Below are 27,014 nucleotides of genomic sequence, written 5' to 3' on the forward strand. Positions count from 1 at the left end.
GAGACTGCCCAAGATAACAGGATAAATGCTCTATTCCCTTAATGGACTCCCAAAGGCCCCCTTTATTGGGGTGATGCCCTGGGGGAAGTAGTCTTGCAGAAAATTCTGTGGCCCCAGCTTCCCTGAGGCCTGATCTTCCCATAGAGGTAGATATTGTTCTACTCTCATTCTCTGGTGGCACAAACATGACCACCAGGGCCACCAGGGGGCAAACCCAGATTCCATGTCCCCTTGGATGGGGTAATGAGCCTCCCCAAGTCTGTTTTCTTACCTGAATCTTGCAGAAAGGAAAAAAAAAATCAGTCCTACACCAAATGTTGATTAAACACCTTGACATTCCAGGCAGAGTCAATATCTAAGGAAACAGATATAATCTCCTTCCATCAAGGAGCTCATGATAAAAGAAATGAAATACACAGTGTGCCAGAAAATAGTATTCATGGGCCAGGGATGGGCATTTTAGATAGTGGGCCAGGGAAGACCTCAGAGAAAAGCAATTTGTGTAAAACCTGAAGGAGATGAAGGAGGGAGTCCATGCAGATGTTTGAGGGGAAAGCTTTCCAGGCTGGGGGAATAGCATGTGCAAAGGCCCTGAGGTGGGAGTGGGCCTGATATGTGGGAAGACGAGTGTGGTCAGAACAAAGAGAGGGAGGGGAAGTGGGAGGAGATGAGGTCAGAGAGGCAATAAAAGGGGCAAGATCATCTAGGAAAAGTGAAAGTTAGCAAACTATAGCCCATGTGACACATGTGGCCTATCCTGTTTTGTTAATAGTTTTATTGGAACCTCAGCCATGCCCTTTGATTTGCTTGTTATCTATGGATGCTTTCGAACCACAACAGCAGAGCTGTTAACCCACAGAGCACTTAACCCACAAAGCCTAAAATATTTACTATCTGGTCCTTTACAGAAAAGACTTAACCAACCTCTGGCTTAAACCAATAGTGGTTTATTTTTCTCCATGGTAGGAAGTCTAGAGTAGGCAGTGAAGGCGTTATGCAGCAACTCCATGATGTTAAAAAAGACCCAGACTTCTTTTATCTTTGTGCTCCCCTAGCTTTAGTATGTGGACATGTTTTATCATAACCTCAAAATGGCTGCCAATGCTCCAGACATTACACATTTTCCACATTTGAGACAGAAAGGCAGGGAAAGGGGGTATCTATCTGATCCTTCTATCAGGAAAGCAAAAGTTGTGTTCACTCTCCCACAGCACACTTTTCCCTATCTCTTGGCCCAGAATTGGGTCATGTGACCACTTATAGCTTCAAAGGAAGCTGAGAAAGCCATGAAAAAGATTGTCAAGACTGACTTAGACACTAGCTTTCAACCTCTTTTGACTGTGGCCCACAGTGAGAAACACATTTTATATTGCAGCCTAATACACATAAATGAAACATAGTGCAAACAAAAGTTTCACAAGACACAACTTACATTTACTATGTGTGCTATACACTGATATTTTCTATTTTTTTAAATACTAGTCAAATCACCTACTAACTTAATCTCATGATACACTGTTCGGTTGTAAGTACAGTATGAAAAATACAAGTTGTCATGATCCTTCCCCAGGGAGTGGCACATTGCTGCTCCAAACAAGTTGCTCACCCTTGCTCTCTCCCTCTCTGTCTCTCTCTCTGTCTCCCTCTCAACTTTTTTTTTTTAAGTATTGTTGATTCACAATGTTGTGTTAGTTTCTGGTGTACAGCAAAGTGATTCAGTTACATATATATATATATTCTTTTTCATATTATATTCCATTATGGTTTATCAAAGGATATTGAATATAGTTCCCTGTGCTATACAATAGGACCCTGTTGTTTATCCATCCTATATATAATAGTTTACATCTGCTAATCCCAAACTCCCAGTCCATCCCTCCCCTATGCCCCCTTCCCCTTGGTAGCCACAAGTCTGTTCTCTATGTCTGTGAGTCTGTTTCTGTTTCGTAGATAAGTTCATTTGTGTCATATTTTAGATTTCACATGTCAGTGATATCATATGGTATTTGTCTTTCTCTTTCTGACTTACATCACTTAGTATGATAATCTCCAGGTCCATCCATGTAGCTACAAATGGCATTAGTTCATTTAATGGCTGAGTAATATTCCATTGTATATATTTACCACATCTTCTTTATCCATTCATCTGTCAATGGACATTTAGGTTGTTTCCATGTCTTGGCTATTGTAAATAGTGCTGCTATGAACATTGGATTCATGTATCTTTTGGAATTCTAGTTTTCTCCAAATTACTGGATCACGTGGCAACTCTATTTTTAGTTTTTTGAGGAACTTCCATACTGTTCTCCATAGTGGCTGCATCAACTTTCCTTTCTTTTCCTTTCCTTTCCTTTCTTTCTCTCTTTCTTTTTTCCAAAGAAGGGAATGGGTACTGGGTTGGCAACTAACCGTATACACAACACCCACCATAAGTGAGCTGCGGGTCAAATACAGTTCCATTGAATACTGAAGGAAAAGGTGATTCTCCTTCTGAAGGTACTTGACGATGGACACTCATGGTCCACGTGAAATGCGGGTAGTAACACCCAACTCCCCAGGAATGTTGAGGGGATTGTGTGGGATCCCTGCTGTAAAGCAGCTAGCGGAGTGCCTGACACACAGTGGGAGTGCCGGACACATCAGGTTGCTTCCTCAAAGCCAATCACCACTCCAGGCTAGTCCTGGCCCTGATGCGAACATCAGCTTCACCCACACTCTCAGGTGCTGGAGGGCGCCAGGGAAATTGTATCCTACCTGGGTGCTGTGTCTACTTATCTTACTGGGCATGAATGAATGCTCAGAGGTTGAGGGCTATGCTGAATTTTACTTACTGTTAAAAAAAAAAAAAAACAACTTTGTGAAGCACCCAATTTTTGTCCTCAGCTTTGAGGATCAGACCTTTGGGCTATGCAGGAGTGGAGGTCCCCAACCACTGGGATGCCCTGAGCTGGCAGAGGTTGGGCCACTCTTCACGAATTCATGTCAAGGCAGAGCTGAAAGATCCCTACCTGGCCTGGTCATCTTTAGCTCCTTCATTTTTACAGGTAGGGAAACTGAGGCCAGAGCGGTTGCAACATGGCAAGGTCATGCAGGAAGTAGATGGTAGAGACCAATCTCTTTACCCCCAATCCAGCAACCCTAACAACAACGATTAGCCCAGCCTCTCTCAAGTGGGGTCCAGGGGCTCAAAGACTCAAATCCCAAGCTGAGTTTTGCCTATGTGGGCACCTGCCTTTTTCTAAGAGGTCCATATCTGATTCTAAAATGGCCATGTGACTGTAAAAAGATTAGGAACCACAGACTGAACGAAAGTAAAATGATTCACGTTGGGGGAGGGAAGGGGAAGTCCCGAGGTCAGTACTGGGATAGTGACACAAAACAGAAATTGCAATTGTTTCCATCAGCCCCTTCCCCTTCCCTGTTACCCCACACCCCAGAATCACTGAACTGCTCTAAGTTCCCCAAAAGGCCTGTGCCCTTCTGTCCCCTCTGCCTCTGCACAGGCAAATCCTCCTCCAGCAGGCAGTAACCGGCAGAGAAGCTTATCTCCACTTAATCATCAGAGGATCTGATTTCTTTTTTTTTTTTTAAATGAGATTTGATTTTATTATTTATTTATTATTTGTTTGTTCGTTTGTTTGTTTATGACTGCATTGGGTCTTCCTTGCTGTGCGGGGTCTTTCTCTAGTTGCGGCGAGCGGGGGCTACTCTTCTTTGTGGCGCGCGGGCTTCTCATTGCAGTGGCTTCTCTTGTTGCCACGCACGGATTCTAGGGTTCATGGATTGTGGCACACGGGCTCAGTAGCTGCTCCGCCGCCTGTGGGATCTTTCCCGACCAGGGATTGGACCCGTGTCCCCCGCATTGGCAGGCAGACTCTTAACCACTGCGCCATCAGGCAAGTCCAGGGTCTGGCTTCTTAAATCGAGTGGAGCTCTGAGAGGCCACAGCAAGCAAACAGCCGGACGGCACACAGGTGGCCCTTGAGCAAAAACTAACATCGCTCAGGTTCTACTGATAACCTCCTCTTTCCTGACAGGCACACTAGTACTTGCGGGGCCCGCACTGCGACCTTTGTTGGAAACCCAAGGTTGTCCTTTCCCCCAAGTTCCCTGTCCTTGGTTTGCATACCGGACCCTCCCGACCGAGTCGGGGCTGCTTCCTCCGCGAGTCTCCAGGCGCCCTCTGTGTATTCCGGGGACACCCCGCAAAGCAGACGCCCCAAACCTTCCCCGAGGCCTCTCAGACACCGCCTGGAGCGGACCCTCCCGGCGGTGCGTGGGGCTGGGCTGGCCGCACAAGGTGACGTGACGCCATTGGCCGGCGCGGGGCGAGGGGCGGGGAGGGGCGGGCCTGACGCTCCAAGCCCCGGAGCAGTAGGCGCTGCGGATGCGTCTCCGGTGACTGCGAGGGCAAGGCACCAGCAGCGGCTTCTGGACAGCGCGATGAGTGGACGGTGAGTGATGCACGGGCGAGAGAGTTCGGGGCGTCCACGGAGCTCCGACCTCCGCCCACCGCCCGAGCCCAGGACCTTCCCAGCCAGGGGCTCCGGAGTCTGGGCACTGGTGCCCTTGGCTGCCGCGTGCAAAGTCCCCTCCCTCTGCCAGCCTGGCGTATTGCGGGCCTCGGGCCCAAGGCTGAGAGTGAGCACTGCGCCAGGCATCTCCTCCAAGGAGAGGGCACTTTAGAGGCTAAAACCTGAGCACAGCAGGTGTATGCGCGGCAGCAGGCTACATCTTTGCCCACCTTGTCTCTCATCTTGGCCAGTATCCTAGAAGCATTGATCTCAGAATTGGGGGGAGAGGCTCGAAGTGCCTCTGGCACAGTTCTCAGATTTCATGGATGGAAGACCATGAGCACCAAGATAATAGCAGAAGCAGGGCCTCACAATTGCTATTTATAGAGGATTTGCCTTGTTCCCAGACCTGTGCTAAGAGCTTTAGCACCGTATGCCACCTACTTCTCACAGCCTTGATACTTTCATTATCCCCATTTTCAGATGAGAAAACTGAGGCTTTAAGAGTTATGGAATTGTCCAGTTTTACCCAGATGAGTCAGTGGTGGAGTCAGCATTTTAACCCAGGGCTTGTTATGCCAGGTCTCATTCATTTCACCCACTGACTTCAGAGCTCACCCTGCCAGCCACTCTGCTCACCCCCGTGCTCCTGACTGTGTCCTGCACTTCCCACTCCAGACAGATGCCTTTGTTTTTATTCATCTGGCCTGGGGGAGTGAGGGCCTTCTCTCACACCAGGATCAGTGCCAGGCCAGTGCCAGTGTTTTCTTGAAACACTGAAAAGAGAGCTGTGAGTAATCCCACTTCACAGAGGAATTAAATAGGGTCACAACAGGTGAGGGCTGGGATTCTGGAATTTTAGCCCAAGCAGGTTGGACTCCAAAGCGATGTGCTTGCACTTGCAGGAAGGATCCTCACTGGCTTCTATCTAGTTTAACTGCTCACGGCACAATCAAGATTTGTTGCCAGAAGCCATGAGTAAATATTAACTACAGCTAAAATGCCAATCTGCCTGCCCCCCCACCCCCGCTCCCCTGAGTAATTCCTGAGCTGCTGCCAGCAGGGTGGGAGGTGCTGGGTGGGGGGCAGGGGGTGTACTGGGGAGGGAGAGGACAGGAAGGGGAAGGGAGAGAAGAGAAGATGAATTCCTTAAACCTAGGTCACAAAATTGCTGGCTAAGAAGTTGTGATGGGGTGTGTTTCAACACTGTCGGTACGTTTTCATTAGTTTTTGTCATTATTCCCTCTGTGTGTAGTGCCTGTGCTTTGAGACTTTACAGGGAAAGTGAGATTGAGGCCACAGATTAAAGTGTTAGTGTGAAAGCCGGGAGGTGGGACCATATTTCCACCATGAGACTCCAGCAAGTGGCCTGGAGGTTGAGAATAGAGTGAAGTCCAGGGTCCCCCCGGGTGAGGGTCAGCTGGACAATGACCCATGACAACAGAACATGAACAGAACTCAGGCGTGTGTTATAGCTCAGTTCCTGTAAATGCAAAGGCTCAAAGGGGAGACTCTGATTACCAGAAAGCACTCTGGACTTGATCTTGGTTTTGAGAGTGAACTCAGCCAGATGTTGTGGCTCACAGATGCTCCTGCTGAGGACTGTCATCCTATCTGAGTCCCAGGTTCCCATCTCCAGAGCCTCACTGTCTCTCTGGAGACCCTGACTCCCACTATGACCTCTACTGGGAACTTCTGTTTATCATGGGTGAACCCCATATGAGGCCCATCTCACCTGTTTCCTCATTCACCTTCACAGCAGTTAGTGATTCAGCTCATGAGGAACCTGAGGTTCAGAGAGGGAAAAGGGACTTGCCTAAGGTCACACAGCTAAAGAATCCCAGAGCAGAGCTTTAAACCCAGATCCTTGCAAAGGCTGGTGGTTATTCTCTCACAGAGTGCACTGAAGAAAATATTTTCAAGTTGTTTTAAAGTAAATCAAAATCAACTAGGAAGTGGCTGCACTTCCCGAAGCTTCTGCAGTTTTGTCACTCTTGTTAAAGGGGAACTTGCAGTTTGCTCAGTCTCCTTTTCTGGCTGTCTGACCTCCTTCCCCAGGATGCACTGCTTAGAGAGATTTGGAACCCCCTTCCCTTGCCTTGCCTGACCTTGGGGGGTGGAGTCGAGGGTGTCATACAGCCCCATAGCCAAAGAGCTAGGAAGAGACCTAAAGACGCTCTGGTCCAGCTGCCAGTGCAATCCTGGCTAAACTGAGGCCCGAGAGATGTCACAACACATTGAAGTCATGTGCCAAGCTGATACCCCAGCGAAGCTCATATCCAGACTTCTCTCTAGTATGCCCCTTTGCCTCCTCTCCCTTGCTGTGGCACATTTCAGTAGAAGTTCTTAACCTGGGACCTGCAGGTCCGGGAGCACATGAGCAGGGGCTTACTGATCCTTCTGCAATGGTGTGCAAATTCAGTGTGTGTATGTGTGCAAATTCAGTGTGTGTATGTGTGCGCACACGGGCATGTTTCTGGAGACAGTGTGTTAAGCTTTCAGGAGACTCCAGAGGGCTCCATGACCCAGAATATTCTGAGCCGAACCGCGTCTCACAGGAAACCACCTCCAGCAGCTGCGTGCAGCGCACAGGTCTGGTGCAGTGGGTAGCGCTGGCTGGGGGGATGAGAGGACGTGGGGGACGAGGAGGGGCAGCGATTTTGTGCACCCAGTGCAGCCCTGCAGCAGCTGGCACTGGGCACTCGGAGGGCCGGCACCTCTGGCTCCGGGCCATTGGGATATTAACCAGTGGTCATTCTGAGTACCTGTTTGGCCCAAAAAGCATAGCTGAGAGGATTCCTTTTTTCCTAGATCTCTTCTTCCATAGGCAAGAGCTAAGCTCAGTCTGGGGAGGGAGAATCCCGCGGGGCCAGGGAATATGTATGTAAGGGGAAGCAGTAGGATGGGAAATGCTTTCTTGCCCCAGGGAGCCAGGCCTTGAAAACGAGGGCAGAAGCCAGAGACCTGGCTGCAGGGGTCTGGTTGCAGCACTGCCTCTAGGTGGCGACTGTCAGAAAGCTGTAAGGAGGGCCAACCTGCCTGGATGCAGAGGCCCGGGCTGTTCAGAGGAAGAGCAATGGTGTCAGGGGGCCTGGTGCTGGGATAGGCTCAGGGAGAGTGTTGGTGGAAGCCCAGGACCTCGAGGGTGGGGACGATACAGTAAAGGTGAGCTGGGGTCAGGGGGTAGACCAAGGGGAAGGCGGCAAGTGGAGGTAACGGGTGGCTCTGCAGCTGCCGTTCCTGCTCTCCCTCGACTCCAGCTGGACTGTGCACAACGTCCCCCTGGGCTTCCAGCCACCAAGGCTGGGGCAGGGAGGGTGTGGCCAAGCCCAGGGGGTGAAGGTAGAGGAGCGAGGAAGGGCAAGGACAGCAGTGTGGAAGGGGATGGAAGCTGCAGCTGCTGCGTCCCTGCCCGCCATCCGCATCCCAACAGCTGGCTTTCTCGGCAAAAATACATTGCCAAGGGGTGGGCTGTGTCTGGCCAGACCCCCTCTCAGAGGCAGCTGGTACTAGCAGGCACTACAGCTTCTTCCCTGGCCAACCTCCTGCCATTTGCCGGTTAACAGGTGCTAGCTAGGGAGGGCCCATTTAAAGGTTCATTGTTTTCTGCGCCACCTTCCTGCTGGCCCTGGCTGGCATTTGAAAGGTGCAGCCACGGACTGCAGAGCAGGGGACTCAGCCTTCACAGGAATGCCTGGCAGTGTCACCAGCAACTGCCCTTTCCCTAGGAACCTCCGACCTCCTTCTGGTCTGAGCAGCCTGGGCTGAGAGGCTCCCAGCTGTGCCCCCACGTGCTCCGTCCTCTTTCTTGGACTCGCCATGTCACGGTCTTTACATATTTGATTTTAATCCTGCCTAAAGAAGAACTTCAGAGTCATAATTTTATAAGATGTTAGAACAGAGGTTACCAAGCACTCAGATTTCACAGACATCCTCAGAACGTTTTAATTTGGATGCCGAAACATTTTCCACTTTGCCGAGTTAGAACAACAACAACCATCTATCATTGCCACTCTTTTATGAAAGAGAGGGCATCGTAGGACTAATAAGTAGGCAGCACGTCGTCTTGAAATAAAAGGCTTTTGAACGCAGTGGATGCAGCTTCATGAAAACGCCACTGCGTTAGCTTTCTTTTTCTCCTTCTGCCGTTAGACGGTAGGAAGTGGGCTGTAGTGATGGCCTGAGGAGCCGCAGAGCTGCCTGCTCCCATAATAAGCAGCTCCATGACCCCAGAAGAGGAAAGATGGGCCGCAGCTTTAAAGGCTTCATTGTCCTTTGTCCCAGACCAAAGGCCAGGGACAAAGCGAGGGCAGGCAGCAGGCCCACTGTCCTCAGCAGCCCCTCCTCACGGCTGGCAGAGCAGCTGCTGAAGTGGAAAGCGAAAACAATCCACTGCCTGTTCACTGGGACAGGTAACCAGGGCTGGCTTGCTGCCCTGGGGCCCCTCCTCCGGGGGACAGGGAGCCCTGGCGCAGCCCTGGCGCAGCCTGAGTCCTCGGGTTGGGGACAGAGCCTCCTCCAGCCAGGGAAGCAAGTGTGGAGGCCTGAGCTCTGTGCCCTGGGGCCTGGGGGAGGGGAGCAGGCTGGGACAAGGAAGGCTGGACTCCCGAGAGCCACAGGGCTTGGCCTGCGCAGCTGCACCTGTCACTCTGTGCTTTGCAGCCTGCGCCTGGGTGGTGGTCCAGCCCATCCTCTCCCCGACTCCTGCTTCAACCAGAGCAGCCCCGCTTTAATCCGTTTGTGTGTTAAGCTTCTCCTAGGGCTTTATTTAAAGATAAGATTGTCCTTTTTTAAAAGGTAGAAGAACGCTCCACTGGAGATTCATTTAAGTCCTGCCCAATGCATGAGGACGGTGAGTGTTTAACGGGCGGTTTCAGGAACACGTTCCAAATGGAGAGAAATCTCAGCTGGCTTTCTTCCCGGGGTCTGTGTGCCCACTGTCCCTCAAAGCTCTCTCATTCAGGTTACCCCCAGGATGCCTCTCAGGTACACATGCAGCTCACTTGAGAACCGGACAAGACACTGGGAGTATCAAAATCAATGAAAACCTCCTCTACCTCCAGTCGGGTAAAGGAGGCGCAAATGCAGTGCTGGCATTGGGAGAGGAATTCTGAGAGTGACCCCAGAGCTCAGGTCTGGAACACAAGGAGATGGAGGTGTTGCCGAGTTGGGGTGGGGGGATGGGATATGTGAGAACCAGAGACCATGAGACTGGCTTCGGGCCACGCACATGACGGATGTCAGAGGACACAGCAGTATGTGGTTCTCTCAAAGAAGAGATTGTTTTTCTACAGAGCAAAGTTCTCCCCCCCCCCATAAGGCTCACACCCCGCCCGGCAATTTGAAAGAACCCTCAGTTCGTTGCCTTCCCCCAGCCTTGTTCACTTATCTCCTTCCCTCACCTGGGATGGTGTACCCCATTCTCTGTCCCTGCCACATAAGCTGTTTACCCTACGAGCCACCTTCTCCTTTCACTTTGCTCTCTGCAATCCAGGATGCTTCTGCACTTTCCTCCTGATTCCCTCTGAGCTATCTCCCCCAGCTGATGTCACCCAACTCCAGCTGGAGACACTCGTTGGTTGTGTCCTTTAAATAAGCAGGCTCTTGAGGGCAAAGCCTTCCAGAAGGCCATTGCAGGGAGCCTCTCCTGTGTTACTCAGCACAGTATTATCAAAAGCCCTAGGCAAAGCCGCGGATGGGGCTCCCTGCCACGCACCTCACCTTCAACCAGAGCAGCCCCTTTAATCTGATTTGCATAACTGTTACATTTGAACAAAGAGTTCTACAGTTGAGAAAATTTCTAACTCATTGGAGATCGATATTCTCATTGTACAGATGGGAAAATCAAGGCCCAGAGAGGAAAAAGCATGCAACTGAAGCTACACGGGTCTTTTGCAGCTCCCAGCCCAAAGCACTTTAAGAAGCATCTTCTATTAATAACTAATCACTGCTTGATATAGAGAATTCCCCTTGTAAGTGTCCCTTCTAAATAGAGCAAAATGGGCATATTCCCCACATGCTTTGGGAGAAATACAGTGTTCATAAATGGAGTCATGTCATGCGTCAGCAGTTATACACACACACACATACACACACACACACACACACACACACACACATATACATACATGTATATATTCATTTTAACTTTATTCTTTACCGAATCAGTCAGGATAGCCTAGGTTATGCTGCAGTAACAAATCCCTGAAACACAGCAGAGGTTTATTTCTCTTTCCCAGTCCACATTCATTGTAGATTGGCAGAGGCAACCACAGAAGCACTCTGGGACCCAGGCTGGCCATCAGGAAGCTGTACTTACTGGGACATGTGGCTTTCTGGGTCACCACGACAGGGAACAGGAGAGCCGCAGGGTCATGCATTGGCTCAGATGCCCTGGCCTGGGAGTGACAACAACACTTCTGTTTGCAGAGCTAGTCACATGGCCCCATAGCTGCAGGGGGCTGGGGAACGGGAGCTATCATGTGATCATTCCAGGGGCAGTAATTGTCTCTACCACAGTCACCCAACTTTAAACAGTAAAATGTAGCCCATAAAAATCCAGATGTCTGGCTTCTCGTGAAACACCAGAAGATCTGCCCCTCTGGAAGAGGAATGTGTCCCCAAGTGCCCTGACCAGTGTCCCTCAGCTGAGTCACTTCCCTGGCCCCTGGAGACTTTTGCATGATTTATTCCAGCTGTGTATGCACAACTCTCGAAAGTTGACTTTGGGGGACCCCATGAGGCTTTCTGTATTCGTCCAATGATTTAACAGCCATTTGTGGACCTCCTGCAGCGTCCCAGGCTTGCACTCCTTGCTGGAAACAAGTGGTGAGGCAGAAAAGCAACATCCCAGCCACACCACCCTCCTCCTCTCCTGGGAGAGTCCAAACAAGAGGCCGGCCCTGCAGGGGAGAGCCGAGAGCAGGAACTAGGCCAGAGAGGAGCTGTTGCTGCTACTGCTGCAGAAGGGGTCTGCTCCGGCACGGGCTGCCTGGCAAGCGACGGTTTAGGGTGTAGGACAAGGACAACGCTGGGTTCTGAGCAGAGAATGGCTGTAAAAGCCCAAAGGGGAGAAAAAGCATAGAACCCATTAGGGGAACTGTGGAGCTCAGAGCAGGACGTGGGGGGAGTGGAAGAGAAGCTGGCTACAGAGGAAGGCAAGAGAAAAATCATAGAGCCCATTAGGGGAACTGTGGAGCTCAGAGCAGGAAGTGGGGGGAGTGGAAGAGAAGCTGGCTACAGAGGAAGGCAAGAGAAAAAACCATCTCTTGTTATTTCTGGGTAAATCCAGCCCTTCCCATTATGAGCTGGCTTAAAGCAAGACAGTTGTGTCATGGACCCACAGAAACGGTGTTGACGGAGAAACCCAGCCTTGCCCTGGGCTGAAGCCAGCTTCTGCATTGGAAGCATTTGAGGAAGGACCCAGAGAGGGAGCCTGGCAGATCACTTTTTCCACAGGGTATCTGAGGTGCTGAGGAACCGAAACCCTATTTTGAAATAGGCCAAGAAGAAGGCAGCTGGGAGTCCCCAGCTCCAGGCCCCCACGGTGCCAATGCCCTGTGCCCTACAGAGGTAGGGTTGGCTGCTGGCCACAGCCGGGGGCCTGTCCTCTCTGCAGGCCACAGTTTGCCTCACTGTAGACTCAGGCAGAGGGGAGGAATTTAGGGGATGATTCTGATGTCACTGGGAAGCCCACCTCTCTCAAACCATTCCCCTTCTCTACGCCAGCCGTGTGTCCCCTGCCTCCAGAGTCAGATGCTCATTCAGGGCTGATGTGGCCACAAGAAGGCTGGCACGTCTTGTTTGTGGGTGGATCAAGCCAGCAGGCAAGAGTGTGCTGGGCTAGTCAGAGTCAGCGCCCCTCTGCCGCGACGGGCTCTGCTCTGAGGTCACCGATAACACGGCAGTTGGACCTGACCTTGACCACCTCCCGCCCACCCCCAGTAGCACTGGCACACACACAGGTCAGGAAGACGCGATTGAGCCAGGTTTGTGTGAACAGATGTTGGGGGTTTTTTGTGAAGGAGCCAAGCAAGCTCCATGGTGTGAAAGACACACTGTGTGCCCTGTCCGTGCCACCTCCCAGGGTAACTAAACCCCTCAGATTACTAGCTGCAACTTGGGAGAAGGGGGGGTAGAGGCAGGGTCAAGGTTAGAGTATGCATGTGTGTGAAGCTGGGGCTCAGTGCCCGACACATAGTGGGCCTTGATAAGAGAGTGCTCGGCCAGAATAACGCAGAGACAGAGAGAAGAATCTATACGGAGGATGCCAGCAGGGTAGAGAAAGCTCTAGCGGATTTCCCCTCTGTGAAAGAAACCCAGGAGGGCTTGGGAAGCTCCACAGACGTTTCCAGGTTGTGGATGAGAAGAGATAGAGACAGTTTCATGGGTGACTCCACGAACAATCCTATAGGATAGAGGTTACTCCATTGTACAGATGGGAAAATGAAGGGTCTGGGGGTTTAAGTTACTGTCCGATTTCAGTATAGAGAAGGGGCTAAGAGACCAGCATCTGGAGTCTAGATGCTTGTGTTCGGTGACTTCGCCATTTACTCACTGGGAATCTTGGGCCAAGTACTTAACTTCTGTCCCTGTTTTCTCATCCGTGAAATGGGAATAGGATGGCACTTACCTCATAATGGTGTTGTAAGGAATAAACAAGATAATTCATAGAATATGCTCAACAGTCTCCAGCATGTAGTGAACATGGTACCTATTAGCCCGTCCCTAGGAGAGCTGGTCCAGGTGTGTTGACTCCAAAGGCAGTGATGGGGGGACCACCTCAGGCTCTGTGGAAATGGAGGAGAAAGGCCAGGGGTGACTTAGAGGTTTGAGGGAGCAGTCAAGGTAGAACACATCATTCAGGGTGTCCATCAAGAAAAAAAGCATATAATCTGAAATATTGAGGAGACTGATTGATTCCTGGTGATCATGAAGAGGTTTTGGGAAGGGGGCTGATAGGGCGGTTCTGACCTTGCCCTGCCAGGGCTGACACGTGTGGGTGTGGGGTCCCATGAAGTCCTCTAGGTCTGGCCCTGTACCTGGGGGCGGGGGTGGGGTGGGAGTGAGGTAGGGGTTGGGGCGTGGCCACGTGAGAGGGTGGGGAGGTGGGAGGTGAGGCAGAAGCTGCAGCCTCTGCACCAAGGCTCCGGCGCCACCCTGGCCATCACTCCTCCCAGCTTAGGTGTCTGTGGGCCCTCCTTTGTCTACCAGCAGGTAACTTCCGAGTCTGCAGACAACAGCAGAAGATGAAGGAAGATTGTCCACCCAGTTCTCACGTGCCCATCAGCGACAGCAAGTCCATTCTGAAGTAAGCCATTGTGAGCAAAGAGGGGTCTCCATGCCTGCCTTTCCCCCGTGGCCACTCCCCTGCCATGGGCAGCCTGTGGGTGGAGGAATTCTGGGCACTTTTTGTAGATACAGTGATGCGCCTGCCCCAGGGACAGTGATGAGAGCACTTCTTTTTGAAGTGCTTTGGAGATCAAGGATCAAGGCATGAGTCTGACCCCCGCCTCCCTGGGCAGACAAAAGCAGGAAAGCGTGACAGTGCCTGCTGTGAACCTGCAGAGATGGCGTTTAATTTATATAAAAACTAGAGCAATACTAACATCTTATTGCATTAAACAGTTCAGGGAAAAAAAAACCCTCAAAACTAGTTTTGAGTTTTTATTAAAAAGGTATATTTTTCTCAGCTTATTTTTATTTATTTTATTTTGTTTATGATGAGACTCCTGGTCTCATCATAAAAAACTGTTTGGGATACTTTTCCAAGTTCATTGCTGAACTAAAGAAAAGTGTATTTTTTCATTTTATCTTGCTTTTCAAGTCCTGAGTCCAAGTATTTTCTAAATTTGGGTAGCTCCTATCTGCCATTCTGAAGACAAAGCAAGCCTCCTTGAAATGGACTAGCTTTTGCTGAGGACCTGCCCGCTGGGGTCCTCCTACTAAAGACCCTGAGAAAACAGACAGCGCTCCCACACCATCATTTTCCTTATTTAAATCCGATAATAAGAACAATGTAACAATATTAAATATCATTTTGAAAAAAGTCATAATAACAACCATACATGATTTAGATATGTTATACATGTACGTATCCTAACAATTTTATATTCAGTGTTTGCACACTTAATAAGCACAGTGAACATGCAGTATTGAATCCTGCATTGTTAATGCCATTAAGTTGTAAATGGGTGCCCTTGTCAGTTACCATCACCCCACATCACACAGGGCTGCACAACAGAGCACCAGAGCATGTTTTTCTCATCCAGGCCCTGGGTTGCTCGAGTGTGGGTGAAGGCAGTACCTGAGAGGTTCAAGAGCATCTCTGTCCAGTAGGGGAGCCACCAACTACATGTGGCTGCCGAGCACGGGACCTGTGGCTGGAGAGATGTAGTGAATATAAAAGATGCTCCAGCTAACGAACATTTCTTACAAAATAAAATAACGAGCAGAATCTCATTAATAATTTTTACATAGATTTCACGTTGACATGATAATATTTTAGATACACTGGATTCAATAAAATGTTATTAAAACTAATTTCCCCTGTTTTATTTTCCTTGGTAGTATAGCTACTAGAAGATTTAAAATGATGTGTGTGGCTTGCATTGCATGTCTATTGGACTGCACTGCCCTGCAGAGCCCAGCTTGGGTACAGGGAGCTGTCCTCGTTTTCTCTCTGCCACACCTCCGCCAAGGCACAAGCTGTGGCTTTCCCTTTATCCTGGGGAGACAGCATTTGGACAGAGTAGCCATCCTCGGGCCTTCAGGATCTTACTCTCAGGGGCTGTCACCTTCATCCCATGATCACACGTCCAGGAAGTCAGGATGGGGAAGAGGTACCCTGGTGGTACCTTCATAGCAGCCACCCCAGACCCTTGTAGGAAGAAATATGGGGAGAAAAAGGAAGCCTTTAAAATGCCAATTATCCAAGCCCAAGTGACTTATTCTGAGAAGGTGACTCAGAAGTAAGGTACAGGGAGATTGTCAGGAACTCTTATCTATAATAGTGAAATTGTGCAAACACCCTAGAATTACAATAGCGTGGGCCCCTCTGTGAGTTTTGACCTGGACCCCTCTGTGAGTTTTGCTTCCTTCGCAGCCCCACCCCGGGCTTTCCAGGAGCGCTGATCTGCGAAACTCCTTAGAAGACCAAAGGGTGTGTGTCTGATGGCAAAGTCTAGTCTCTCAATGGATTATATGTTGTTGGCAAAATGTGTACATTTTGCCCATTTTACAAATGAGGAAACTGAGCCCAGCGAAGCCAGATGCCTTATCCAAGGCCCCACCACATTCCAAGAGCATATGTGTGTCTTTACCTTTTTTAGGTCAGAGCTCTTAAGCCTGCTGAAAACCTACAACTGCTACCATGAGGGCAGAAGCTTTCAGCTGAGACACAGAGAGGTAAGGCCCATTTCTCTTCTTTTTCATAGGGTCACCATTTATCCTGGCTTGCCAAAAATAGTGCTGCTTTATACCTGTTAATCAAGGGTAATTCTAAAGACCATTTCCTTCACTCTGAGTGTCCAGTTTGGATAATAAATTGTAAGGTCACCCATCCCCTGAGTTGGGGACCAGGTTATCTCCTCTGAGATCCCTGCAAGGGGTACTGAGGGTCGGAGCATCCCCGTGAGAATGCAGAGCCGATGGAAATCCCCTTGTGGGCCTTCTCTTTCCACCTGGGACTTTTGTTTTCGTGAAGGCCGGGACATTGGAGTCTGAAATCTTTGAGACCGCACGGTCCAGTGCTTCCTCTGCTCATCCCAGCATAGATGAGGAACTCAGCACAAGGCCCTGGCTTGCCCAAGTTCACGGGGCAATGCAGGAGTGAAAGCAGCCTCTCTGTGCTTGTCAACCAAGAGGAAAGCCTTGCGATAGAGGAGAGCTCCCCAGAAGATGCTTACAGGGCCAGGAAGGTCCGCACTTGAGAGGCAGGGTAGGCGTGGGGAGTGGACGACACTGGAGAGCACGGGTCAGATCAAACCCAGGGCAGCTGTGCAGGGATGTGGGCTTGGTACACCCAGACCCTTCCTGATTTTTCAAAGGAAGCTAGGTATCTGGAATTTCATGTGGAATTCCCAAACCTCGAAGCACTGTGTGGCCGAAACAAAACAAGCCAAATACAAGCACGTGGGCACCAGCTGGACTCCAGGGAGTGGCCAGCAGGGCCCAGGCTCGGGGAGCTGCTCACCAGGCAGATCAGGTGAAGGCCTGGTCTTGCCACCCACCATCTAGAACTTCCAAATCTTTCACATGGGAGTCCTGGTCGGGATACTGGGGCATTTGAAAAGCCAAAATGGGCTGTCTTTTCGTGATCGTGATTAGGCTTTATTTTGGGAGGTTTCCACGGTTGAGATCGGGTTGACTCTTGGAATTTTCTCTAGCCCATCAGTGTCTGGCAAGGGCCAGTGGCCTCTGAGTTCCCCTTCTGTTGTTGAACATAGGAACGGACAGTTCAAGCCCCGGCAACCCACAGAGACTTCATGCAGGCGGAAGCCACTCTGCTCACTAATCTCGCTTCCATTAGTTCTTCAAACAACCACACATCCCCTTCTGTAATTACTAGAACAGAGGGTGAGCCCCGAGGTGCAGGCAGCTCTGGGCAGCAGGGGGATCGCCAGTCAGTGTCAGGGAGGTGACCTCCATCAGCCAGGCCAGGCCAGGGTCACACAGTTCAGGAGCCTGGACAGGAGGGAGGCTGCTAGCTCCTGGCTCAGGCAGTGCTAGGCTGCCTGTGACAACCTGGAATGACACAGACCTCACACTCTGCCTCCCCTTGACCCACCCACCCTGCGTGGGGCCTTGGGACCAGCCCTGACGACTTGTTCCCCACCCCTCAGAACTTCTGCATGCTTCTGTGTTCGCACTCCTCTGCAGAGCAGCCTCTGACGCCTGTCTCAGCAGCCCGCCCTGGCCCAGCTCCTTACTGCTGCCCGCAGGGCTCTCATCCTAGCATCCCGCTATCTCTGCTTTTGCTGTCTCTTTTCTTACTTGAGTGATAAGCCCCTAGACCTGGGCCAAGTGCCCTACTAGTCCTGCATCCCCTCGGCTAGGCATGGGGCGGTACCTGTGCATAGGTATTAGATAACTAACCAGCAGATGCAGGCCTGGAGCAAGTTGGGATGAGTCCTGAGCCCCAGCGTGCTGGGCAGTTTTGATCTGTGCTGCTAAGTGAGGAGTTGGGCCCACTTCAGTTCTTGTGCTGAAGGCATGGGGTGGGGTCTTCTGACTGGACCCTGTTCCTCAGCTCTGGGCCATCCAGGGATTGCTCTAAGATCATGATGGTTCTCAACATGTGGTCCCCACACCAGCAGCTTCCGCATCACCGGGGGACTGGTTAGAACTGCAAATTCTTATCACCCTCCTTCCCGCAGGCCTGCTGAATCAGAAACTCTTCACCCTCCCAGCTGTGTTTTGACAAGTCCTCCAGGGGATTCTGATGAAGGCCAAGTCTGAGAACAGCCAGTCTAAGAGCTTGATCTTGGCACTTGGGATTCCCCAAAACAATCCCCTCTGTTGGAACAGCTGAGTAGGGAGAGGGACAGGGAAGCCCCAGACCTGTTTGTGTGATGGAACAGTCCACATGGAGGAGTGTAGGACCCTGCAGTGGGGAAGAGGCACTCCTGCTGGCCCCAAAGGCAGGAACTTAACATCCCACAGGCAGGGATTTTCATATTCCTAACCCTAAAGAAGGTGTGAGGGTCTGACCTGATCTCATTGGAGCTGGAAAGTACCTTTCAGGAACCTTCTGCAGCTTTAACAGCCAAGGTGTGCCTGCCTGAGGGAGCGTGTGTCTTTGGGAGGTGACCGCCACCATAGAGACAGGCTCCCGGCTTGGGAGTCGGGAGTTCTAATGCTGAAATGCGTGACATCTCTGGGTGACTCACCCACCACCCAGCGTCCGGGGCTCTGCAGTTCCTCAGGTTGCTGACCTGGGACCTTCTGGGCCTCAGAGACTCATAGTTCCTAGAACTTGCTGCCGGGCCACCTGAGACTGGGCTCTCCCGGCACTGCAGACGCTGAGGGCAGGGCAGACAAGAGGAGCTTTGCCTCTGTTGTATTTATTGTAGTACAAGGGCATTGTGAGGGAGGAGTGACCATTTTCCAAACAAAGAAACTGAGACTCTTAGAGTCTCTGGCCCAAGATGACCCTGAAGGAAGTCAGAGGCTCTGGCGTGGCTCCAAGGCCTGAGCAGAGACGTGTATAATACAGCGATGCCATCGCCAGCATTAAGCTCTGGAGGTCTGTGGAGGTCTTGACTGAGTAGGACTCACCAGGACTCAGGGACTCGGAAAGCGGTTTGTGACCCCTGCCCCCCAAGCTTGATCCCCAAGCTAAGCGTGGGGAGCTCAGCCTCGGGTATGCCCTCCCAGCGCCACAAGGGGCTCTGCAAGAGACCCTCCCACCCAGCTTGTTGTCTCTGGGCCTGCCCCGGAGCAGCCTCAGCCTGGCTGCTACAGTTTGGGGCACTTTCTTGTCCACTGTCTCATCTGGGGCCCACGGAACTCAGAGAGATGAAATGTGTCACTGGCAGGGGGCACACCCTGGGGCAGGCATTTCCCTGTGAACTTTCCCCCAGCTTCTACAGAACTAGGAACAAAGGATTCCCGCTCAGGAGGCAGGAGCAGTAGCTTCCTTCATTGTAAACCTTGCCTTTGGGATCGTTTTGCTTGTTTTACAATGAAAAGTGTGATCAACTGGGAGCAATTGTGCCTTTTGAAGAGAGCAAAGCATTTTAACCAGGCTGGTTGGTGCCTCTACAGAATAATGGACCACCCCGGAAATGCCAGTGGGCAAATATATCACTGCTGACTGTGTGAGCTGGAGGCAGTAGGGCCCTGGTGTCCTGGTGTGTGGTGTGTGGCCGCTGCCAAAGCCAGCCTCCCACCCCGCCCCGCGCTCAGCTCTGAGTAGGCTCAAAGCTCCCCCTGGTGGCGTGAGCGCACACTACACCCAGTGTAGGACCTCAGCCCCTGGCCCCCTGCACAAGTGCAAGAAAGGGAAGGACCTTCCCTCCACCAGGGGTCCCCTTTCCTCTTATAATGATCCCTCTTCTTCTAAGGCCTGAAGGCAGGAATGACAGGGTTGACAGACAGACCACCGGTTCCTGGTGAGTGCTAGGCCCGTGGATGTATTCCCTGGGGGTTCCTGAGGGCTTTCCAGTCTGTCTCTCCAGGCGGGAGGGGCATTTGTGTCCCTTCCCTGTCTCAGTGGTGGGTGGAAGGAGAATGAGACTGCTCCATAGGGCCCCACCACGAGGACTTTCTGTTCGGCTGTTCTGTCCTCAGGAGCTTGGGACACTGCCAGAAGCCCCTTCCCCCAGCCCTTTATTCATCTTTTTTTTTGGCAACTTCTGAAGGTGCCAGTAGCTTCTTTTACGTCGGGGGTATTAGCAGAGGAGCCCAGAGCCCAGGAATCTCCTTGGCCCTATCTGATCTCCCCAAATGCAGCAGTGTGATTTCTGAGCTTGGGGGGATTAGCCAGCGTCATCCTAGTTTCACACCGCGTTGCTATGAGGCTGGCGCAGTAAGCCTGACCCGTCCAGTCACCAGCCAGGCACCCGCTCAGCAGGTCAGCCCTCCTCACCACCTCCTTAGGACGTTCTGGCCAAAGCCTGCCCCACACATATTTGCTGGAGAAAGTCAGGGACCCAGAGGCTTGAGTCAACCAGAGACACAGCGGTTGTGACAGTTTTAAAATTTGTATACAGTGCTTATAACTCCATCTCCAAGTTCATTTGTACCGTTTCCCCAACCACTGTAGGGTATGAAGGACAGGCGTTGCTGTCCCCATTTTACAGATCGGGAAACTAAGTAAACTGCTTGTCTGAAACTTTTTCTTTTAAATTCACGGTTTACATTTTGCCTCCCCACAAAACACATAAAAGAGGTCAGGGCTTCCCTGGTGGCGTAGTGGTTGAGAGTCCGCCTGCCGATGCAGGGGACACGGGTTCGTGCCCCAGTCCGGGAAGATCTCACATGCCGCGGAGCGGCTAGGCCCGTGAGCCATGGCTGCTGAGCCTGCACGTCCGGAGCCTGTGCTCCGCAACAGGAGAGGCCACAGCAGGGAGAGGCCCGTGTAGCGCAAAAAAAAAAAAAAAAAAAAAAGAGGACAGATAAATATTGTAAATGTCCAAAGCAATTTTTAAAATATTTTAAAGTCAGAAAGAAAGAAAGAAAGGAAAAAGGGGGGAAGGGAGGGATGGAGGGAGGGAGGGAGAGAGAGAAATGGAAGGCAAAGTAGTTTGCTAGCCCACAGGGCAAGGAGGTGGGGGAAGCTGAACCTGGCCATGAGCTTGCCCGTGGCCCCAGCTGCATCCTCCCCCTCTCCTCTGTCCCTCCCACGCTGACCAGGGCGGCCAGCTCTGGCTTCGCCCAAGAGAACAGGGCAATGAGGTCTTAAGCCTGTCTCTCTGAGTTCTCTGGTGCCTCACCTGTCTTCCTGAGGAAAGCAATCTGCCCCCTCCCCTATCCCTCACCCTCACCTCCTTGCTTGCCAGATGCCCCTGGGAACTGGGATTTGCCAGGATGTAGGGACCCAGGGCTGTGGGAGACCCATGGACATGTGGAGTGAGGCCCTGGCCCCTGAACTTGCCCGAGAGCAGGGCACCTGGACAACACCCTGAACTTTGCCCCACAGAAAAGTGGCCCCTGGGTGGAGGCAGGTAAGGGTGGGGACGGGCGGGGACAGGGCCACCTGGCCCAGTTGTTTGGTGCCCTGCAGGCTTAGCTGGTGCAGGTTCTGTCTTGGCCGTCAGCGTGGGGAAAACGCTCCCCACGACACAACAGGACCTGTGAGGTGGAGCCACTGAGGTACCCGCGGGTGGCCCAGTGACAAGTCCCCCAAAACACAGCAGGTGCATTTGCTGAGACCCCCAGTTTGCTCATGGGCCTCTTGGGGGGAGCAGGGGTGTGGGGAGCCACGGGGCTGACTTGAGAGTGCCCAGGGCCTGGCTCTGAAACCACCAGGGCTGAGGCCTTTGCTTCTCCTCTCCCCCCACCTACTCATTTCCCCACCTGTGAGGCAGCCACGTAAACAACAGGTACTCCATGTGTGGGCTTGTAACATGCGCCCCAGGATGTATGCGCGTTTTAGCCCATTTACTCATCAGCACAACCTAGGAGGCAGGTCCCATTAATTACCCCCATTTTACCTGTGAGAAAACCAAGGAAGAGATGTTAAAATAACTTGCCCGAGGTGATCAGCCAGTTAGGAGTAGTGCAGACGGGATGCGTATCGATTGCCACATCATGTGAGATAGGCTCTTATTTGGAGCAGGGGTCTCACTATGAGTTGCCAAAGCAGGAAGCCTCTCTGCAGAGGCTCTGTTCCCTCCCAGAGACCTGCCAGGGGCGGTGCCCACCTGGGGTGGGGGGAGGGAGAGGGTGGAGAGGTGATGCAGACCTGTATGTGATTTGCAGAAGTCTTTATTGGGGAGGGGTCAGAGTTCATGGATCACGGGGAGGTGCAAATAGAGAGTTCTAAGGATGCTGCTGGGACGGGGGCTTGTTGGGGAAACTGCATCCTGGCCAGGTTGCCCAGAAGCCTGGGAGCACTGGCGCCAGTCCCTCTGCGGTCTCAGCAGAGAGTGCCCTGGAACCCTGACATCACTCAGCCTCCCTCTGGGGGCCCCCCGGGCCTTGCCACTGTCCGTCTGTCTGCATGAAGCCCAGGGGTCAGCAGAGGATCCAGTCCTCCTTGGCATGTCCCTCCCACTTGGCCGATTTTCCTGAGACTCCCCAAAGAGCCAGTCCAGAGGGTCCACAGTGCTGGCCCCGGGCAGTGTGGGCTGCTGGCCACTGAAGCGGGTGGTGATGTCCTGTAGGGACCCAGTGGTGCAGCTCTTCTCACGGGAACGGGCTGGCCGGTGGGGTCTACTGGGTCGGACCCTGGCTGCAGCCTCATCCGGCACTGAGGTGGGCTGCGCCAGCTGACAGATGGACTTCACGTAGTCATCCAGGCTAGGGGAGGCGGGGGGGTCCTCTCCAGGCCCACCGGGCAGCATCTCCTCCAAGGTCTCCCGAATTGTGGGCAGGTGGGCCACGGAAAGCAAAAGCCGGGACCTCATGGCTGCCGGCCACAAGGAAGCAGCAACCTGTTGGTTGACAGAGGACTGGGGTGAGGGACTAGTGTGCCATCCTGACAGCCTTCCTGCGTCCCCTCCCCACCTGAGGCTGCCTGGGTGAATCACGTGTCTGAGAGCAGTTTAAAGTCTGCAGATCCAAGACCAGGCTCGAACTCCTGGGCTCTTCCTGCTAACATTACTTAAGATTCTATCATTACTGTTGTTCAGGAACCTGTACAAATCAGAGAACCCAGCCTCACGGACTGGAGTCAGAGGAAACCTGGGTTTAAAACCAAACTTAGCAGTTCCTGACCCGGAGTCCTTTGGCAAAGTCACCTCTCCAAGCTTCCACTTACTCATCCATAAAATGGGGTTAAAAATACACCTCTCAGGGGCGTTGGGAAAAGCTTATGGAATGACACCTCATGGGAAATTCCATTATGAATATAAAGCCCTCCGCAGCTGTTGTTAGCAGTTAGCTGCATCCTGGTCTCTAACCCGCAGGGAGGCTGTGCGTGTCCCAGGCTGAGAACTGCTTCAAAGATACCCAACGCCTTTTTGTTTTACCTCAAACCAGAGGGCAGTTGCTGTCTCTTACCTGTAGCTGAGGAGGTCTGGGGGTAGCAGGGGAGCCGGATGAGCAAGGAAGTCCACAGAAAGCCCCCAGGAAGCTCAGAGCAGAGGGATCGGGGTCCAGTAGTTGGAGCCCTGTGTCCGGCGTCAGATTGCTGGGAGGGGGACGACGAGGAAGATGTGCTACGGCCCCTGCACGATGTGCCACTGTGCAGAGCAGAGCCCTCCCTGAGCTGTCTGGCGAACCTCGGGGCCTGGCAGCTGCTTTTGTACCTTTCCACCAGCAATCAGTTACCGTCACACGGGCCAAAAATAGCAGTTCTCAGGAAGGCTCTCAGAGGAAAACAGCTTGGCGGGCGGGGCCTGGCCCAGCTTGGAGCAAGGCTTTGCGCCTGTGGGCCGTTCTGGGAATGTTTACTCTGCAGGGCAGGGGTGGGGTGGCCACTGGGAGAGGCAGAGGGCTCCACTGGGCTCCCACAAGCAACCCTAGGGTCTGCCACCTCCGCCTAGAAGTGTTCCCCACTACACCTTACACTAGTACCCTGCAACCCCAGGACACTCTGGCCTGGTGCTCGCTCTTGTAGAGCTTTGGGCCTGCACCTGTGAGGGACCCTGCCAGACACAGCGATGCAGGGCTTAGCCTGGAGGCGGCTAAGGCCAGGCTCCCTGGGCCTGCTGGGAGTTGGGATGTGCCCACCTTCTTGTGGAACCAGGGGCAGCCTGCAGGGTCCTGGTCTTGCTGCTTCCCAGATGTGGTGCTTTCAAATGATAACTGGTTTGTTTCTTTGTTCCCCAGGTATCTAATTAGTACTCCTGTGCACCAGTGACTGTTCTAGGTACAGAGGACATAAGCAGTGAACAATCATTGCGTCCTAGAGCTTAGCTGTTAGTGAGGGAAAGAATTAAGTACTCAGTGGATGGGTGCTGTGATGTTGGGTACTGATTACAGCTGCAAAGAAACGGCCAGCTGCGCTGTGGTCAAGGGGTCGGGAGGGTCCTCTCTAAGAGGGGACATGGAGCAGAGAACTGAACAAATGAGGGTCGTGTGTTCCCAGAGGAGGGGCAGCATGTGGAAAGCCACTGTGGCAAGAGTCTGCTGGGCAGGGGACAGCCAGGGGCCCATATGACTGGCCCAGGTGGGGAGAAGTCGGTGGGTTTGGCATGGACACTGGGTTTCCCTCTGAAGGGGATGGACAGACACTGCGGGATTTGAACAAGGGTGCAAGAGTCTGGCTTCTGCTTTGAAGGATTGACTTTGCCGCTGTGCGTGGGCTAAAGGGCAGCTAACAGGGAGACCGAGGAACACCTGGCCAGCGTTGGGAGGCCACTGCTAGTGTCCAGGGATGAGTGTGTCAGCACAGGAGGCAGCTGGGGGAGAGGCAGGTGACCCTGGGAAAGCCCTTGTAGAGAGCCAGCACCGTGCCCTTCTCAGACAGACCTCACGTCATCCACCTAGCCCTGGGCCCACCTGGAAGGTACCTGTCTTATTCCCACAGGCAGGGGATGGAAAGCAAGTCACTGAGACAGAAGCTCAGGTCGGAAGTCTGATTGCTGGACAGACCCTAGGTGCCGAGGCAGGCGGGAGGAGCTGGCAGTCCCAAGTTCATGCATTCTGGCCAGAGTATTTCTCATGGGCCAAGGCATGCGGCCAACCCGTGATCAGGATTTCAGTTAAACATACCAAGTCCCACCTCGGCTCTTCCATCTGGATGCTTCTGTAGAGCCTTTGTCTGTTTCTCTGGCTCTCTTTGAATTCATTAGCAATTAGCAAATAAGCCAATAGGCTGAACTGAGGAGTTAAGTGTTGACTGGGATAGAATTAGGGGGCCCAGGTTGATTTCCCAACTTGTAGGAAGTCCAGGCCCCGGGACCTGTGTTCTCGTCCTGTTACTTCCCCACCTGCGTGGTGAGGGCTGCCCTGGAGGTCCCTCTTCTCTACTTTGGGCTTCTCTGATTTGATCAGAGAACGCTGCAGGCTGACAGGGCCTCCCCTCCATTCTGATGGAGCCAGGCTGGGGGAGCAGTAGAGCAGTGGTAGGGGGCTCAGGTTGGGCGCACCCATGCCGCTTGTGCAGGGACACCAGGCCTGAGTCACGTCAGGCCAGCTGGTCCCCAGCATAGCTTAACCCTGACCTCAGAGGCAGCAGCTCTGCCTCAGCCCTTCGCTTCCCCAGAGCAAGTCCCCCTGCCTCTTTCATCATGGCAAGGTCCCCAGAGCCTTCATACAGCAACTTTGGAGGTCTGGCCTCAGTATGTCCAGCCTTGCTGCCCCTGCCCCAGCGGTGCCCCCAGAGCATCAAAGGGTCTGGGGCTGTGTCTGCTTCATCTCCTCCACCCAGAGTCCATCATGGGGCTGGTGTCCATGAATAAACATGTCCATGAATGAACACACCGAGATGTGTTCCTGGTGGGGCAGAGGCTCTCTCCAGCGACCTGTCAACATCTGATGGAGGCGTGTGAAGCTAAGTCTGAAAACAAAGACCTGAACCCCACTTTGGGTTTTCTTACTATCCCCACGGGACCTTTAACTGCAGTGGATAAATCTAGTCTTTCCTTTACAGTTACGTATCTGTTACATATTACATACATACAGTTCCAGATCTTTAGTTACATATCTGTGCCTGTGTAGCATCAGTGGTTATCAAAAATAGCTCTGGTTTTGTTGTTGTTGTTGTTGTTGTTTGTTTTCTTTTTTAGCAAACAGTGCAAGGCCATTTCAGAAAGCTATGTGTATTTTTGATAAACTTGAACAGAGGAGAAATATTTTCTCCGTGTATGGCAGGGTGTTTTAAACTATTACTAACTAACCATGAAATCGACACTGCAGGACACCTCTGTAAGCACTGCCAGGGATATGACATTTTCCACAAGGTCCCTCTTCTCACAGGGCTTTTGATGTCAGCAAGGAGAAAGAAATGGCATTTGTGAATCTAAAATGGTGCTTGAGATGGCTTTGGGAGAATGACGATTTAAGTTCATTGCCAAAAGACCAGTATCAAAGCAGATTAGGAGCACATAGCTGGGAAGACCTAGACTCTGTGGAAGCGTGAAGCTGAGAAGGTTTCTGGCAGGTGCTCTGAGGGTGCAGACAAAGCAGCCTGGCCAGACACACATGTGGGAGTGATGAGGCTGGACACAGGGAGCCTGGAGGTGGTAGCGCTCATACAGGAGCCAGAAATAGGTCAGAGGAACAGAATCAAGGACCTGAGGGGAGCAAGTGGGAGCTGGCTGAGGGTGCCTCTGGAGGACTCTGTCGATTAGGACCCCAGGGTTGGTGGCAGGGGAGTGGCCATGCCATCTGCAGACCTTGGGAAATGAAGGCTGGTCGGGGACGCGGGCTGGGAGCTGATGTAGATATTCTGAGTGTGTGTGCCAGTGGTGGGACACGGGACTGTCCATATCCCAGGTGGTGAGGAAAGCAAGACTGGCCCTCAGGAAAGAAGGCAGCTCAGTAATCTGGGGGTGGGTTCAGGCCACTATGGGAACAGTGTGGGGACTGTCCTAGTCCACCTCTGCTCTCGTGGGCATGGGATCCAGTGCCCTCGGCACATGCCCAGTAGGGCCAGCTGACCGTGGGTCCCCTGCCCAGGTGCAGCAGTGGGTGGAGAGGTGCCCTGTGTTGCACTGGTGTCTGCACAGCCGTGCTTCCCTGGAACGTGTTTCCTTGCCGCTCTGTGGATGTGCCTGCCAGACAGCGGCCGTGTTCCTGTGGGACACCTGACTCAGCCGCCCTGTCCCAGACCGTGCGCCTGGGCGGTGGAAGGGCACGCCTCAGGCTTCCTCTCAGCCCCGGGCCGCGTGCCTTGGAGCACATAGAAGTTCGTGGGCCTTCCCCCAAAGGAGGACAGGACGCCAGGGA

The 27,014-nt window shown here is 52.5% G+C and overlaps 2 protein-coding genes across 6 annotated transcripts in view; one reads left to right on the forward strand and one right to left on the reverse strand.

The window, feature by feature from the left end:
• The first annotated feature begins 4,329 nt into the window (after window positions 1-4,329).
• RASSF4 (Ras association domain family member 4) overlaps window positions 4,330-27,014 on the forward strand; it is a 34,313-nt gene continuing 11,628 nt past the window's right edge. For 2 of the 5 annotated variants that reach the window (XM_019933274.3, XM_073793337.1), the window contains exons 1-3: window positions 9,312-9,366; window positions 13,731-13,824; window positions 15,845-15,920. In XM_019933274.3, the coding sequence (XP_019788833.1) occupies window positions 9,354-9,366; window positions 13,731-13,824; window positions 15,845-15,920 (183 nt within the window). In that variant the 5' untranslated portion in view covers window positions 9,312-9,353. Of the gene's footprint in view, window positions 4,455-9,311; window positions 9,367-13,727; window positions 13,825-15,844; window positions 15,921-27,014 lie in introns of those variants that run through there. The other 3 variants (XM_019933204.3, XM_033841592.2, XM_019933164.3) reach the window with 3 other exon arrangements.
• Window positions 21,929-26,993, reverse strand: DEPP1 (DEPP autophagy regulator 1). The gene is made up of 2 exons (XM_073793339.1): window positions 23,181-26,993; window positions 21,929-22,612 (listed from the first exon to the last, which is right to left on the reverse strand). The coding sequence occupies exon 2, from the start codon at window positions 22,583-22,585 to the stop codon at window positions 21,959-21,961; it is 627 nt and encodes a 208-aa protein (XP_073649440.1). The 5' UTR covers window positions 22,586-22,612; window positions 23,181-26,993; the 3' UTR covers window positions 21,929-21,958.

Source organism: Tursiops truncatus, chromosome 16, assembly GCF_011762595.2.
Source record: "Tursiops truncatus isolate mTurTru1 chromosome 16, mTurTru1.mat.Y, whole genome shotgun sequence".
NCBI lineage: Eukaryota > Metazoa > Chordata > Mammalia > Artiodactyla > Delphinidae > Tursiops > Tursiops truncatus.

What these genes read in the sequence shown, in the direction of transcription:
- DEPP1 (XM_073793339.1), bottom strand. Translation starts at nt 22,585, where the DNA reads ATGAGGTCCCGGCTTTTGCTTTCCGTGGCCCACCTGCCCACAATTCGG.